This window comes from Neofelis nebulosa, chromosome 2 (genome assembly GCF_028018385.1).
Source record: "Neofelis nebulosa isolate mNeoNeb1 chromosome 2, mNeoNeb1.pri, whole genome shotgun sequence".
NCBI classification, from domain to species: Eukaryota; Metazoa; Chordata; class Mammalia; order Carnivora; family Felidae; genus Neofelis; species Neofelis nebulosa.
The window spans coordinates 200,851,443-200,869,105 of record NC_080783.1 but is presented as its reverse complement, the minus strand read 5'-3'; the positions used below and the strand labels follow the sequence as shown (position 1 = coordinate 200,869,105).

The following is a 17,663-nucleotide window of genomic DNA, read 5'->3' as shown; positions in this document are numbered from 1 at the left end:
ACAAGGTGGGTATACCCATGCTGGTGATCTCTGGATGGAACACCCACGCCCCCTGAGGCCCAAGGAACCCTCACAATCCACAAGGGCTACACTGGGCTCAGGACAGGGTGATGCTAGGTACCACTGAAGGTCATGACCCTGAGGTCTTAAGGTGCCTGGTTTCCTCTGCATGATGTTGAAAATACAGGGATCAGGGATATCAACAACTAAGAACAGACAGGCACCTGCACAGATGGGCCTTTCCCCAAGCTACTGCCATCCTTTCTTAGGGCCAAGGATGAACATCAGGAGTTCTAGACTTTGCCAAAACTCTTGAGATTGGGGCTCATGAGAGTCACCCTGTCCCGTTCTTATGGCAGAGAAACTGGACTCAAACTCCTACTGACGGTATGGCCTTCCTTGGAGTAAAATAATAGAAAAATGCCTGGGTTTTTTTCTCCTCACAGAATGAATAGTGGTGCTGCCACCTGCTGACAGAGAGCTACATCCAGCCTTGCTTGTCCTCTGAACTCTCTCTGGCCTTTCAAAGGCTATAAGCCATGTATACCCCGTGTCTTCGATTAATAACTTCTTTATTCTGGAAAAGCAAATGAAAGTCATATTCATATAAACACTGACATTACAAAGTACAGGGAAAAGGGGAAAGGAAAAGGAAACAAAAACCTCTACAAATCCTGCTAATACTGTCTCACCAAACAAGACCATAATGCTTTGTTCCATATTCAATCACTTATATAATAAACCACAAATAAAATCTTCTCTGGAAGATACATTGTTCCTCTCTGAGACGGCAGGGAAAAGGGACTGGAAGTTGGGATAGGAGGCTTTATTCTTTTGGCAGATCCTCTCAGTCATTATAGATATTGCTGTACTGTTAATAAAAAATATATGCTTCTCTGTAAAGCATTAAAAAAAAAAATCCAAGGATGAGATGGCTGAGGTCTCAGCTCAAGTATCTCCAAATACATTGTTGTCCATTCCCTGACCTTTCCATGTGTTATTTCTTGGTTGTTTTCCGGATCAATGCCATTCTCTGAAAGGAGAGTGAAATAACCAATAACACAGGTTAGAGTCAGGAACTGTCCCAGTCACCCATGTGTGGCATGGTCTATACCACAAGCTGGAGCCCTTGGGAACCTACATGCACAGCGCAGCTCAGCAGGCTCCTTTGAGCCTAAGAGCAGTCTTCAGGACCCCAAGAGATGTTGGACAGGCCAGTGGATCCATTCTGTTGACCAAAAGACCCAAACTGCTATAGGTTAGCAGGATGGCAAGAAAGTTAAAAACAGAAGGTAACAGCTCTTGCCTTTTGGGGACTTAGGGGATAGGTCATCAAAGCATATGTTTTCTAGACTCCTAATCTCTGAGGATTCTAGAGTCCAATCTCTCCAAGGATGAAGAAAATAGGGAAGGGGACTGTTTCAAGAATGTTGCCACACATAAAGGGAGCTGATATTTCATTCTTGATGACCTACGGTGAAGGAAACTGACACTAACAATTTCCACCACAACCCATCAGGGAAACATTCAGGTCACAGGTTTCAAATTTTACTATTTCCAGCCACTGGCCAAAAGCCACTGATTGGCTTTGCTTACTCTTTGACCAAGAGATTGTCCTAATATTATGATACTTGCTGAGAGAGGGGGGCAGGGAGGGAGATAGGGCTGAAAAGTGGATAATTTGGGAACAGAGCCAAAATGACTGTCCCTTGTCTGAAGGACTGCCTTCTGAGGAATACTGTGATCTTTTGATTCAGGCTATCAGTGGCTTCCGTGTAGGGCTTCCTCTGTGAGCTTTGTAAACACACACACTCCGGAGATCCCAGGATATGGAAAAGCAAGGGACAGTCAGCTACAACCACCCAACGATGCCCATTAAGCTTGGAAAGAACTCACTTTTGAAATCAGAGCACCAGCTAAATTAAGATGTTAAGAGGAAGCCATCACTGCTATCAGATTGACCAATGACAGAGACAACTTGTTCACAGAAGTGGAGTTAGTTCTCATACTGACCCCTCAGTTCTGCAGTCAGAGGGGCAGAGAACAAAGGTGAAGTTGGGACAGAGGCCAGAATGCCTAGCACGGCAGTCTGGGCGCGACCCTCCTGCACAAGTATGGCTTATCTCTCCTTTCTTTAAACTGCCCTCTACCCAGAGGGCCACATATGATGTTCTGACAGCAACAGTGCAGGAGGATTTCATTAGGGAGACATGGAGGGGCGAGTTCTGTCCCTATTAGAAGAATCTACAATCAACAGCTTTAAGTGGCGCCCATCAGGACTGAGAGAAAAAACTGAGGCCACATGTGGGAACAGCAAAGTACCACAGATGTATCTCACTGTTCTCCCATGGAGCCCTGTGCTTCTTGCCCTCTCTGATCTCTGGTCCAGGGAGTGGAGCTTACTGTGTGAGGGAAGCGACAACTGCAATGATAGTAGCTGTGTGTGCTGTCTTGCTCCCTTGGAGACACAGCTCAAGGATCAGCTGTGACTCCCCTGGGTTTCTGACAGCTCCTCACCTGTTTGTGAGCCTCTGTGGTGCAAGCCTTTTTGTAGGGTCGGATTTCTTCAGAGCCAAATCCAGGGATCCACATGTTCCACTGGCGTTCTGCAAGGAAGAGGCCAGCACAGAGATAAGGGGACAGGGAAGGCAGCATCAAAGTGCAGGGGGACCCTTGGACAAGGGTCAGGGAGCACTAATCTGAGCAATCAGCTATATTAATTAGCAGTAACCCTGCAGAGGGATTCTATGGAATACAAATGGGGGAATCACATGTGGTGCCTCCAAGGTTTGAAATGACACCATTCGACCTACATGCAAAGACAAAAGAGGGAAATGAGTCCAGGCTGTGAGTTATGAGCCCTAAGGTTTCCACGCAGCTCAAGAGAACAGAAAAGTCATTTGTTTCTTCAGTTGTCTTTTTTTTTTTTTTAAAGTAGGCTCCACACTTAACATGGGGCTTGAACTCACGATCCTGAGATCAAGAGTCACATGCTCTCCCCATTGAGCCAGCCAGGCACCTTCAGTTGTCTTATTCCTAAATTCAAAGTCACTCCTCTCAAACCCAAAGGAAGAGGAGGAGGAGAAAGGCATTTTGAGCATTCTGGAGTTAAGAGCCAAGTCCCAGTTCTGCTGCTTCACTGTAGAGCTGCATGACGCTGGGTCTCAGTTTCTTCATCTTTTACATAGTAGTAACAACAGTAATAACCATGTCATAGAGTGGTTGAAAGCATTCAATGACATAATGCAATCCCAGAGCCTGGGATAAATGCACAGAGATATGGATACAGACATAGGTATGTCCATAGCACAGCCCTGTGTTCTGGTGCCACTGGATATGGTCATCCCTGTAAGAGTGTCCCTAAAGGTTCCAAGAGGGCAAAGAGATTTTGTTTATTAGACTATGTCAGTAATTGGCATAGCTACACGGATGCCCAAACCCATGAATAAAAGTGCGGGGCACTTTAAGTATACCCAATATAAAAAAACTATACTTACACAAGATTATTTAGGGAATAAGCCTATTCAAAAGGAGTAAGATACTTTATCATATGCCCTAAAGCACTGAAAACATTTGTTGTGCAAATCTGTTTTGCCCTAGGCAGCCACTTACTTAAATCAAATTGAGTATTAGTGATTTTATAGTTATACTTTGTGTCCACTGTACAGTAACTATTGGGTGAATAAATGATTTATGTTTGGTTCTAGAATAATTTTATATACAGCTCTCTTCCAATATTTATTTGAAAATAAAAATATCTGAAGCCTTCTGCAAATAATATTTGTTGTCAGTCCTTGAAAGTGGAACTAACGGGGCGCCTGGGTGGCTCAGTCGGTTAAGCGTCCGACTTCGGCTCAGGTCATGATCTCATGGTCCGTGAGTTTGAGCCCCGCATCAGGCTCTGTGCTGACAGCTCAGAGCCTGGAGCCCGTTTCAGATTCTGTGTCTCCCTCTCTCTCTGCCCCTTCCCTGTTCATGCTCTGTCTCTCTCTGTCTCAAAAATAAATACATGTTAAAAACAAAAAAAAAGAAAAGTGGAACTAAGATTATTCCCGGGGTACCTGGGTGGCTCAGTTGGTTAAGTGTCCGACTTCAGCTTAGATCATGATCTCGAAGTTCCCGAGTTCAAGCCCCACATTGGGCTCTGTGCCGACAGCTTGGGGCCTGGAGCCTACTTCAGATTGTGTCTCCCTCTCTCTCAGTCCCTCTTCCACTCACGCTATGTCTCTCTCTCAAAAATAATAAACTTAAAAAAAAAAATGAGCCTTTAAAAAAGATTATTCTCTGGGAATTAAACTTTAAAATCAATAAAAGTGGGTCAGGATATGGATATGTAAAGTGTCTTTAAAGAAAGAGAACAGCCAGGCTGGCTGGCTCAGTTGGTAGGGGATGCGACTCTTGATCTCGGGATTATGAGTCTGAGCTCCACACTGTAGAGCTTACTTAAAAAAAAAAAAAAAAAAAAAAAAAAATCTTAAAAAAAAAGCTACCAGGCAAGAATGCACACATGTAAGTATGTGTAGCAATATATGTAAATATGTATATATTTAGGGGCGCCTGGGTGACTCAGTTGGGTGTCTGACTTCGACTCAGGTGATGATCACAGCTCGTGAGTTTGAACCCCACATCGGCTCCCCAGTCTCAGTGCAGAGTCTGCTTTGGATCCTCTGTTTCTCTCTCTGTCCCTCCCCGGCTTGCTCTCTTTCTCTCAAAAATAAATGAAAATTTAAAAAATTTTAAATATGCGTATATTTATATTTTGTATTACATTAATGTAACAGCAACAACAATCATTTAGTGACTAAAAGGTATAGTAAAATGTGTGGTATAAAGCAGCACTGTAGGGGCACCTGGGTGGCTCAGCTGGTTAGGTGTCTAACTTTGGGTCAGGTCATGATCTCACAGTTCATGAGTTCGAGCCCTGAGTCAGGCTCTGCACTGACAGCTCAGAGCCTGGAGCCTGCTTTGGATTCTGTGTCTCCCTCTCTCTCTGCCCCTCCCCTGCTTGCATTCTGTCTGTCTCTCTCTAAAATAAATTTAAAAACATTTAAAAATATAAAAATAAAGCAGCATTGTACAAAGCATTCCATGTACATTATCTCATTGAACTCCCACATTTCTTTTTTTTTTTTTTAAGTTTATTTATTTTGAAAAAGAGAGCATGAGCAGGGAGAGAGGCAAAAGGAAAGGGAGGGAGTGAGAGAGAGATAATCCCAAGCAGGTTCCAAGTTGTCACCACAGAGCCCCATGCAGGGCTCAAACCCACGAACCATGAGATCATAACCTTAACCAAAATCAAGAGCTGGACATTTAACCAACTGAGCCACCCAGGAGCTCCTAAACTTCCACATTTCTAAAGACTCTGTCTGTCAGAAAGGGAGGTTATTTAACTACGCAAGTACAGAAAATCGGGTGAGAAGCAAACCTGGCAGCACCCATCCCAGTCAGTCAGAAGAGAGGAGATGTCCAGATTTTACAGCCCCATCTGCAAGTCTATCTTTGTTGGGGGTGGTGTGCAGCAGACCTGGGTGGTCAGGTGCCATTCAATACCAGGTTCCTCAATTCCCCTTGCTCCGATCCCATGCCCCCCAAGCGATCTGATTATGCATCAGTCTCCACCTAGGCCTGCTTCAGAAGCTGTTCTGGCAATGCAGACTTGTGAGTATTCCTATCTTTGTGACAATTACTTCTCACCCATAATGAATAAACTAACATTCCAATGTTATTTCCAATAATTAAAATACAAAATATTTTGGGGTGCTTTGGTGGCTCAGTCAGTTAAGCATCTGACTCTTGATTTCGGCTCAGGTCAAGATCTCACAGTTTGTGAGACTGAGTGAGCCCAGTATCAGCTCTGCATTGACAGCATGGAGGCTGCTTGGAATTCTCTCTTCCTCTCTCTCTCTCTGCTCCCTCTGCTCTCTGCCCCCTCCCCCACTTATACACGCTCTCTCAAATAAATAAACTTTAAAAATTTTAAAAATAGGAATGCTAAACTCTCAAAGTAATATAATCTGTTGTGTGGGGGAGGGTTGTGGCAAAATATACATAAAAATTACCATTTTAACCATTTTTATTTTATTTATTTATTTTTTTAATTTTTTTAACATTTATTCATTTTAGAGACAGAGAGAGACAGAGCATGAATGGGGGAAGGTCAGAGAGAGAGGGAGACACAGAATCTGAAACAGGCTCCAGGCTCTGAGGTGTCAGCACAGAGCCCAATGCAGGGCTCGAACTCATGGACGGCGAGATCATGACCTGAGCCGAAGTCGGTCGCCCAACCGACTGAGCCACCCAGGCGCCCCATAACCATTTTTAGGTATACAGTTCTGTGGCATTAAGCTCATTCACATTGTTGTACAACCATTATCACTACTCATTTCCAAAACGTTTTCATCATGTCAAACTAATGCTCTGTACACATTAAATCAGTGCCCATCTCCCCCCTCCCACGGCCCCTCATCATCACCATTCTACTTTCTATCCATTTGCGTTATGGTGGTTTTAAAACATGTCTGCAAATTCCTTTACATGCCTCCCGTTAAGGAATGGAGATTGCCTCAAAGAACAGAATTCAGTGGAGTGACACTGAGGGACCTCAGACACTGGGTCAGTGAAAGCCGTGCACTTTCTGCCAGGTGGTCATAGGATACTTATCCTGGGAGCCTATAGCCACCATGTAAGAAGTCCAGCCAGGGGTGCTTGGATGGCTCAGTCAACTAACCGTCCAATTTCAGCTCAGGTCATGATCTCACGGTTTAGGAGTTCAAGCCCCACATCAGGTCCTGTGCTGACAGCTCGGAGCCTAGATTCTGCTGCGGATTCTGTGTCTCCCTCTCTCTCTGCTCCTCCCTCACGTGCACTCTGTCTCTATCTCTCTCAAGAATAAATAAACATTAAAAAACAATTAAAAAAAAAGAAGTCCAGCCATCCCAGGACTGCACGGGATGAGATCATGTAGGGAGACTGCAGACAAAGGAAGACCTGTGGAGTCCCAGCTTTTGGAGAGCATCTAGCCCAGGTATCAGACTTGGACATGATGAAACCCTGTTATGGGTTGAACTGTGTCCCTCAAAAAGAAAAAGACATGTTTAAGTCCTAACCCCCAGCACCTCAGAATATATTGGTAATAGGGTCACTGCAGATGTAACTAATTAAGATAAGGTCATACAGGAGTAGGGTGGGCTCTTAATCCAGTATAACTAGCATCCTGAAGAGCAGAAGAGGCAGACCAACAGACACACACAGGAGAGAAGGTCACTCAGGCATAGACCGAGTGATGCAGCTATATGCAGGCAAGGATTCCTAGCCACCACCAGAAGCTAGGAAAAGGCAAGGAAAGATTCTTCCACAGTAACACTGGAGAGATCATGGCCCTGCTGATACCTTGATTTTAGATTTCTGGCCGCCAGAACTGTGAGAGAATAAATTTTGTTTTTTTTAAGCTACCTAGTTTATGGTACTTTGTTAAGACAGCCCTAGGAGACTAATACATCTTCCTTCAAAACAGTCTCAGCCCCGGCCACCACCTGACTTTAATTACGTGAGAAACCCCTTAGCAAAACTGGCTGGCTAAGCCCAGTCACCCCCTGACTTATGAACAAAATAAACCATTGTTATTGTTTTAAGCCACTGTCTTGGAGCAGTTTGTTACCCAATAACACATAACTGGAATATCTGTCCTCTATTACTAATACCAGCAACGTTAACCAGAAGTGTGTTATTTACTCCACCAAGACTACCAGCGTCTCCCTAAGCCATACCTTCCTGACACTGGGAAGGAAGCCTTTTTCAGTAATCAGTCATGGGTTGTTCTATACCGAATCCCTCAATCTGCCTCATTCAGTTGGCTTGACTATCTCTGTACTCACAACACTGTTCACTTTCTTCTGAACTGCATTGTAACCAATGCAGAGTGGGGCTTGTTTATTTCCCAAGTAATTATGGTTATCAATGTTATCTCAGAAAAACCCAAGCTTGAATTTAGTGTAGAAAAACAGAACACAAAATTATATGTATATTATGATTACAATTTGGGGGAGGGGGGCAATGCATAAATAGGCTAAAAACTGGAAGAAAAACACCATTATTTAAATGGTGGAGACATAATTGCTACATTTATAAAACTCTACTTTGTGCCGGGTCCTGTTCCAGTCACTTGACAAACATAACCCGTAATTCTCATGATCACCCTACAGGGATGATATTATGATCTCCACTTTACAAATGAGGAAACAGGCTCTAAGAGACAGTTGGTAGGAAGAACAAGGTGATACAGACAGAAAGTGGCAAACCCAATGCCTGGGCTCATTCTTCTTACCATGGATGGATTTCCCTTCTCTATGTAAATCTGCTATGGAATGAACACATACATCCCAGAGCCCAATAGCCTAATTCTGACATGAAGCTTCCTCTGACTAGATCTTCCTGGTGGTCCTAAAGGATCAACAGTGTGAATGCCTCAGGGAGAAACAAGACCACATACCTAGATGCAGCTGGACATCTTTCACCTCCAGGGTGCTGGACTTGCGATGCCGAGCAAGCTGGCAGGCTGCTGTCACCACACTCTCGATAAAATCATCAGCAATCTGCAGCAGCATCTGGGGAAGACAAAAGTGGGGGAGAGTAACCATGACACTGGCAGAGTAGGCTCCTGTTGCTGGGACAACTGTGTCTGCTTGAATCACATATTTAGTCAGGCTTTCTATTAGAAGCCATGGAATCAGCATTTGGGCTAAGGTGAGGAGGAAGAGGAGTGAGAACAATACTAAAAACACATCAACTCATTAACCAGGTTGAGCACAACTCACACCTTTCTGAGGATGTTACTTTCTGTACTTCCTACCTGGCAGGAATCAATCAGGCCAATCCCTCACTCTCATATTTTCTTCTGAATTAGGTGGGAAAACAAAAGTGAATCTTTATACTTCCTCACTCACAGTCTCCTAAAGCATTTTTATTTCCATTATCTCACCTAGTCCTTATATTAATCCTGTGAAAAAAATGGGGCATGGATTGTATCCTCCTTCTATACAGAAGGATGCTGACTCATGGCCATGCAACTGCTAAGCACCAGAAGCAGGATTCAACTTCCAGGTTCCATGTCCAAATCCTGGGTTCTTTCCACTTCATTGTCATTTATCCTGGACTATGTGAAGAGTAAAATCAGTATTTGAAGCTAAAAATTGGAGTTTTCATCAGTCAATACCTTGGCCTCCTCTGCTGACCAAAAAGAAAATGAATTACAATCATAGATATACCTTATTCTGTTAGACTATTACTGCATTGTTATCTTTTCTATGAAACCAAATGGATACCATCCACAGAGATGCACAGAGAGTGAGGGAAGGGCAGAGAGAGAGGGAGAAAGAGAGAGAATCCCAAGCAGGCTCCACACTGTCAGCACAGGGCCCAACATGGGGCTTGAACTCACAATCCATGAGATCATGACCTGAGCTTAAGAAAAGAGATGATTAACTGACTGAGCCACCCAAGCACCCTTTTCTCTTTTTTTAAAGTAAGCTTTATGCCCAACATGGGGCTTGAACTCACCACCCCAAGACCAAGAGTCACATACTCTACTAAATGAGCCAGCCAGGCACCTCCTAACAAAGAGATTTCTGATTAAACATGGCAAATCAACTCCAAAAATGACCTCCTCTCCTTCCCTAAATCCACTAAAATAACAATAAAGGGAAAAAAGACATATAAATCCACAAAGACAACAGGAGAGCAAAACTTAATAGACATGAGATTCCAATAAACTTTTATTTGTTTATTTTTTGAGAGAGAGAGAATGCATGAGCGAGAGAGGGCAGAGAGGGAGAGGAACAAAGGATCTGAAGCAGGCTCTGTGCTAACAGCAGACAGCCCGATGTGGGGCTTGCACTTACAAACCACAAAATCATGACCTGAGCCAAAGTCAGATGCTTAATCAACTGAGCCACCCAGGCACCCATCCAACAAACTTTTAAAGTAAACTTTTGCCAAGGAGATAACAGAGGAAAAGTGGGATCTGACCTGCAGATGGAATGTACAACATTAAGTGCCTATAAAGGGGACACCAATGAGAATTAAACTGATTTGCCCCTTGCAGCCCCCAAAAGATCCAGCTTCTGGAAGTGCTATTTACATAAAAGATTGGGCTGAGGCACGGAACTAAAATCTGAGAAAGTATTACAAGTCTATATACAGACTAGTCCCCATTCCCTCCACACTCCAAAAGCAGCCAAGTGACTCCTCCCCACACATACCAGAACTCAGCAGGTTTATTCCCTAGAACACTGAATAGGCATGGCTCTGGATTAGAATACATCAGACACAGTGATGGCAGGGGAGAGATACAGCCTCTTTCTCTTGCCTTGCTTTCAGGATGTCAGAAGCTAGAGATAAACCCTCCAGATAGGAGCCTGGAGGATTCTTTTCTGGAGATACCGAATGACTCCAGAGAATAGACTTACAGATGCTGAGATGTAGAGATCCTCCAATAAGAAGGCTGACTTGTTGACAAATTATTCTGGAGTGAAGCCAGTGGTTTGCTAAAGCCAGCTGAGAGGAGCTCATAAAAGTCAATTAATTACATGCATTTCTTCACAATCTTGCATTCAGCAACATGTTGATAGCTTAAAATAGGGCATATTGGGAATATTTACACCACAGAAATTAGGAAACGCTAAAAATTAGGGCCTTTTCCTCCACCGAATTGGTTGCTAAACATTAACAGTACATTACTAGATGAAGCCAATCAGTAAATTCTGCTTCACATCAGCTCTTTAGTGGCTCAGTCTTTTTTTTTTTTTTTAATTTTTTTTAACGTTTATTTATTTTTGAGACAGAGAGAGACTGAGCATGAATGGGGGAGGGTCAGAGAGAGGGAGACACAGAATCTGAAACAGGCTCCAGGCTCTGAGCTGTCAGCACAGAGCCCGATGCGGGGCTTGAACTCACGGACCGAGAGATCATGACCTGAGCCAAAGTCGGCCGCTTAACTGACTGAGCCACCCAGGCGCCCCTTTAGTGGCTCAGTCTTTAAGAACAGATCGTCAAGAACACCAAACATGTGAAGGAAATCTCCAATACTAAAAAGAAAATAAACAAACCAAGGAGAAAAAAAGGGCCCAGGGGACACTAAGACAATGCAGGGAAAAGAAGAAAATGTCAAAAAATGGAATTCCTTGGGGGCACCTGGGTGGCTCAGTTGGTTAAGCATCCAACTTCAGCTCAGGTCATGATCTCATGGTTCATGGGTTCGAGCCCTGCATGGGCTCTGTGCTGACAGCTCAGAGCTTGGAGACTGCTTCAGATTCTGTGTCTTCCTCTCTCTCTGCCCCTCTCCCCTGTTCACACTGTCTCTGTCTCTCAAAAATAAACAAAATTAAACAAAATGTTTAAAAATAAACAAAATGTAAAAAAAAAAAATTAAAAAAAAAATGGAATTCCTTGTTAAGGAAGGTAAGAGAAGATATTACAACCATAAAATAAGAACAGAGTGGCTTGGGGAAAAAAAGGACCAATTAGAAGTGCCTGGCTGGCTCAGCTGGTGGAAGAGTATGACTCTTGATGTCAGGACTCTGCAAGCCCCACCTTGGGTGTAGAGATTACTTACAAAATAAAATCTTTTCTTTTTTTTTTAATTTTGTTTTTGAGAGAGAGAGAGAGAGAGCGAGAGAGCGAGAGAGCGCACAAGTTGGGGAGGGACAGAGAGAAAGGGAGACACAGAATCCAAAGCAGGCTCCAGGCTCCAAGATGTCAGCACAGAGCCCGACTTGGGGCTTGAACTCATGAACCGCGAAACCATGACCCGAACTGAAGTTGGATGCTTAACCAACTGAGCCACTCAGGTGCCCCCAAATAAAATCTTTAAGAAACAAACAAACAAAAAAAGGAATAGTCAACAAGAAAACCTCATGAGAATTCTAATTTTTATAACAAAAAACCTTAAAACTTACAAAGTTTAGAAGATAAACTAAGAAAAACCTCCCTAGCAAGTGGAACTTAGAATTATAAAGAAATAAGAATAGGAAATCAAAGACAAAAAACCCTAAGAGGACCAATGCAGAAGATTCAATATCCAACCAATTGTCATTACAGAATGAAAGAGCAAAAACAGAGAAGAAATTATCAAAAAACTAATATAAGAAAATGGAAGTCTCACACACTGCTGGTATGAATGTAAAAGGGTATATGTAGCACTTTGGAAAAACAATTACCACATGACTCTGCAACTTCACTCCTAAGTATATTATCAAGAAAAATGAAAACATATTTCCACATAAAACTTATGCCTGAGTTTTAAAAAAAGGAAAAAAACAAAATTTGCACATGAATGTTCATGCAACATTCATAATAACCAAAAAGTAGATACAACCCATCAACTGATGAATGGATAAACAATGGTATGTCCATACAACGGAATAGTATTCTGCCCTAAAAAGAGGTACTCATATCTGCTACAACATGGATGAACTTTAAAAACATTACACTAAGTGAAATAAGCCAGTCACAGACACCACATATTATATGACTCCATTTATCTGAAATGTCCAGAACAGGCAAATCTATAAAGACAGAAAGTAGATTAGTAGTTAGTTGCTTAAGGGCTGTGGGGGTTGGGAAAAAATGGGAGTGACTGCTAATAGCTGTGGGTTTCTTTTAGGGGTGATGAAAATGTTCTAAAAATGACAGTGTTGAGAGTTGTAGAATTCTGTGAAGAGACTAACAACCACTGAACTGTAGATTTCAAATGAGTGAATTTTATGGTATATGAATTATATCTCAATAAAGCTGCTACCCCCTCAACCACTCCCCCATCCTCCCCACACACAAAGAGAGCAAGTATTTTTCCCTCTGGTTAAAAAAAATAAAAATGGAGTTATACTTTTTTTTTATAATTTATATTTCCTTTCCTTGTCATTACATACTCTTCAGCAAAGGCAAAACAAACTAATAACAAAAAACTCCAAACCCCAAAATATACAAAATCATCCCAGAATTGAGGCACTCAAGTCCCTAAAATAAAAGAAGGTTCCAGGAACCCAGCACAACAAATGAAAAAAGATATGCACTAAAGCTCATATGAAAATTCAGAATAGAAAAAAAGTAACATTCTAGGGGCACCTGGCTGGCTCAGTTGGTAGAGCATGCAACTCTTGATCTCAGGGTTGAGTTCAAGCCTCAGGTTGGGTATAGAGATTACTTAAAAAAGAAAATATTAAAAAAAAAAAAAAAAAAGGGAAAAGAAAAAAGACTCTAAAAAACCAAAACTGGGATCAGAATGGCATAAGACCTTTCTGTTTTTCTTTTTTTTTCTCAAGTAGGCTCCATGCCGAACATGGGGCTTGAACTCACGACCCTGAGATCAAGAGTTGCATGAAGCACCCTGCATAAGATTTCTTAATAGATTTCCAAAGACAATGGAGCAATGCCTTTACAACTGAAAGGAAAAAAATGATTTCCATAATCAAATTCTAAACTCTTTCAAACCAAAAATTAAATGTGAAGTTAGAATGTAGGTATTTTCAGACATTTACCTCTCATCTATCCTTCTTAGACAGTAATAAAAATGTGCTCTAACAAAAAGAGGGAATAAAGTAAGAAGAGGATGTAGGATCTAGGAAACAAGAGATCCAAAGAGGAAAAAAAAAAAAAAAGAGCAAAAGGAAGACCCAGGAGAGGTTTGTTCAAGTGACCTAAAATTAATCAGACCAGAAGACGATGGAGGATTCTGGGAGTGAAATCTCCGAGTCGGGAAAGCAGGCGGGGGAGAGACTAAAATCTGCAGATTATTTTTCCATTTGGAAAACAATGTTGATAAAGTGTACACCAGAGGTGATAGCAGAAGTCGAATAAAAAAGGCACAAAAAAAACTAAATAAAAATGAGTCAATTATCAACTTTGTAAGTAGTACAAAACAGGACTTGGTTCGGTGGTGAACAATATTTACTTGGTCAGAATAATGTAAATACTGATTTCTGAGTTATCTAAAAGTTGTGACAAAACTATATTGGAAAAATGAGGGAAAGGGAAGCATGTATGGATGTGAGTGGTTTAACAAAATTCTATCAACAGACAGAAATCAAAGAATATCTGTTTCAGTATATTACTTAAAAATATGGAGGAATATGGGGCGCCTGGGTGGCTCAGTCGGTTAAGCGTCCGACTTCAGCTCAGGACACGATCTCGCGGTCCGCGAGTTCGAGCCCCGCGTCGGGCTCTGGGCTGATGGCTCAGAGCCTGGAGCTTGCTTCTGATTCTGTGTCTCCCTCTCTCTCTGCCCCTCCCCCGTTCATGCTCTGTCTCTCTCTGTCTCAAAAATAAATAAACGTTAAAAAAAAAAATTTTTTTTTTTTTAAATAATAAAAAAAAAAATATGGAGGAATATTATAGAAACAACTAAAATTGTTGAAAGTGATTGCCTGTGAACAACAAACGAAGCCCTTTTCGCCAAGCAAAAGCAGCAGTAGCTGCTAGGTAGAAAGTGCTAGGCATTCTCCTAAGTGATTTGTACAAGTTATTCCAGGGAACCCTCACAATAACCCTGTGGGTAAATAATACCATACCCTGCCAACACAAGAGGAAACTGAGTCAAAAAGCGTACGTGACTTGTCCACAGCTACAGAACTGGTAAGCGGCAGAGCCAACGTTCAAATTCAGATTTGTCTGCCTCTAAAGAGCCAATATTCTGTATTAGCTCTCAGGGACACAGATTCTGGGGTTCCCAACCCCACCTTACCTCCTCCACATCTTCATCCAATTGCTCATTAGGATCCACTTCTCTGACTAAGTCTTGTAATTTCTTCTTGGTCAATACCTAAAGTTAATTGGGAGAAGATTTTTTCAGTAAGTATTAAGGGAGCAAAACACCTCATTACCCTGTAATGAAGAAAGGCTGTGACTGTGTTGGGTTTAGTTTCTACTTTCCAAAAGTCAGTAGTCTGGCCTACAAGACTTGTATTCTACAAAACTGTACTCTCAAGACAGAAGTAGCCCAGGGAAAGGCCACAAGAGCAGTGTGGCTGAGAGGCCAACACCTGTCAGTTTATTTCTGCTTCATCTCTTTCTCACTATGCCTTACCTTCCCTCTACATTAAATAATTTGCAATTTTCTGACCATCACAACTTGTATGTGCCTCTGTTGCTTTTGGACGTGCTCTTCTACCCTTCTTCCTATCTGCTCAGTCTATGGTGCCTTCTTTCTGCTTTTCCTAGCCCACCCAGGTAAAAGGAACTACTTCCTCCTTTGGCCTCTACTAGACTCTGTGCACCCTTCTATCATTGTATGTAGTTATAAACTTGCCTGTTTCTTTGTTTTTTTTAATGTTTATTTATTTTTGACAGAGACTGAGTGTGAGCAGGGAAGGGGCAGAGAGAGAGAGGGAGACACAATCCAAAGCAGGCCCAGGCTCTGAGCTGTCTGCACAGAGCCCAACACGGGGCTTGAACTCATGGACCCCAAGATCATGACCTGAGCCAAAGTCGGCTGCTCAACTGACTGAGCCACCCAGGCACCCCATAAACTTGCCTGTATCAGACTTAGTAGGCTGAAAGCTCCCTGAGGAGGGACCAGGGCAGGGACCATGTGTTCATCTCCATATAATATTTGTATAAGTGCGTACAACTGTGATCCCTTTTTCAGAGAGGAAATGTCATGTTACATATATATACCATTAAACAATAATCAAAAGACATACATTAAAATACTAACCATAAATTGAGAATAAACTGAGGGTTGATGGGGAGTGGGAGGGAGGGGAAAGTGGGTGATGGGCATCGAGGAGGGCACCTATTGGGATGAGCACTGGGTGTTGTATGGAAACCAATATGACAATAAACTTCATATTAAAAAAAAAATGCTAACCATAGTTATTTTGGGGTGATGGTAAAATTATGGGCTATTTATTCTTGTATTTCTAAAGTTTCTGTGATAAGCATGTATAATCTTGGAAATAAAGAAAAAAGAAACAAATTTTTAAAATACATATTTGTTCATGATTTCTCAGATCTATCCATTCTCCATTCTAACATTACCACTACATCAAGCCTTTACTGCACATCTTGATTTACTACAGAAGTCTTAGACCTGGTCTTCCTCTCAGTCTGCCCCCTTTCCTACTTTTCTTATCCACTTACTACCAAGTTAATCCTCCTACGATATACTACTTTTATTATGTTACTTACTCTTCTATTAAATATTAAAAATAGGGGCGCCTGGGTGGCTCAGTCGGTTGAGCGTCCAACTCGGCTCAGGTCATGATCTCGCAGTCTGTGGGTTCAAGCCCCGCGTCGGGCTCTGTGCTGACAGCTCAGAGCCTGGAGCCTGTTTCAGATTCTGTGTCTCCCTCTCTCTCTGACCCTCCCCCGTTCATGCTCTGTCTCTCTCGGTCTCAAAAATAAAGAAACATTAAAAAAAAAATTTTTTTTTTAAATATTAAAAATAGAGGGGCGCCTGGGTGGCGCAGTCGGTTAAGCGTCCGACTTCAGCCAGGTCACGATCTCGCGGTCCGTGAGTTCGAGCCCCGCGTCAGGCTCTGGGCTGATGGCTCGGAGCCTGGAGCCTGTTTCCGATTCTGTGTCTCCCTCTCTCTCTGCCCCTCCCCCGTTCATGCTATGTCTCTCTCTGTCCCAAAAATAAAAAATTTAAAAAAAAAAAAAAATATTAAAAATAGACAATATTTGCAAAAAAAAAAAAAAAAAAAGGGGGCGCCTGGGTGGCTCAGTCAGTTAAGCGATCGACTTCGGCTCAGGTCATGATCTCGTGGTCCATGAGTTCGAGTCCCACGTCAGGCTCTGTGCTGACAGCTCAGAGCCTGGAGCCTGTTTCAGATTCTGTGTCTCCCTCTCTCTGACCCTCCCCCATTCATGCTCTGTCTCTCTCTGTCTCAAAAATAAATAAATGTTAAAAAAAATTTTTTTTTAAAAATAGACAATATTTGCAAAGATTGTCTAATGACTAAAAGTTCCAAAAGAAACTGACTAGTATATGCTCAGTTTATTCTGCCATAATCCAGCCTAAACTGTCTTACCTCCTGCTCTTCTCCAACAGACTCCACATTCAACACAAGCTGGCTTCCCAACTATCTGCCCAACCTTCCCCATTCACCTTTGCTGGTCCCTCCCCCTATTTTCTTGAAATGTCTCTCCCTCCTATTCCAGCCTACAAGGTTCAAGTTAAGAGATAATACTTATTTCTTATCTCTTGTGGGTCTGCAGAGCAGAATCAGAATCATGGGCAGAAAGTGGGGGGCAGATTTTAGAAGTACTGCAGAAAATTAATGGCAGCAGCTGAATGAACTAGAAGGAGAAAAGACTGGAGGCAATGGTACTTAATTACAGGAATAATGAATAATGAATGCATTAGTTATTTTATTTAGCTATTTTATTTACCAATTATAAAGCATATATATATTTATACATAAAAATATAAAAACCTATCATAGGCAACATGTGTTAGTGTGTGTATATGGATGTATGTAAATATACATCACACACATAAACACTATAAACACTGATAAACATTGTACATGATAATTTCATAAAGAACTTCAGAAGTCCAAAGGACAGGGGTGTCTGGGTGGCTCAGATGGTTAAGTGTCTGACTCTTGGTTTTGGCTCAGGTCATGATCTCATGGTTCGTGAGTTCAAGCCTAAGCCTGTTTGGGATC

General features: G+C 42.2%; 1 protein-coding gene across 3 annotated transcripts in view; it reads right to left on the bottom strand.

Moving 5' to 3' along the window:
• Positions 1-555: 555 nt before the first annotated feature.
• The window catches only part of TAF12 (TATA-box binding protein associated factor 12), a 33,758-nt gene continuing 16,650 nt past the window's right edge, over positions 556-17,663 (bottom strand). For all 3 annotated transcript variants that reach the window (XM_058718379.1, XM_058718376.1, XM_058718378.1), the window contains 4 exons: positions 14,735-14,812; positions 8,489-8,603; positions 2,518-2,606; positions 556-1,033 (listed from right to left, as the gene is read on the bottom strand). In XM_058718379.1, coding sequence (XP_058574362.1) covers positions 998-1,033; positions 2,518-2,606; positions 8,489-8,603; positions 14,735-14,812 — 318 coding nt within the window. In that variant the 3' untranslated portion in view covers positions 556-997. The remainder of the gene's footprint in view (positions 1,034-2,517; positions 2,607-8,488; positions 8,604-14,734; positions 14,813-17,663) is intronic.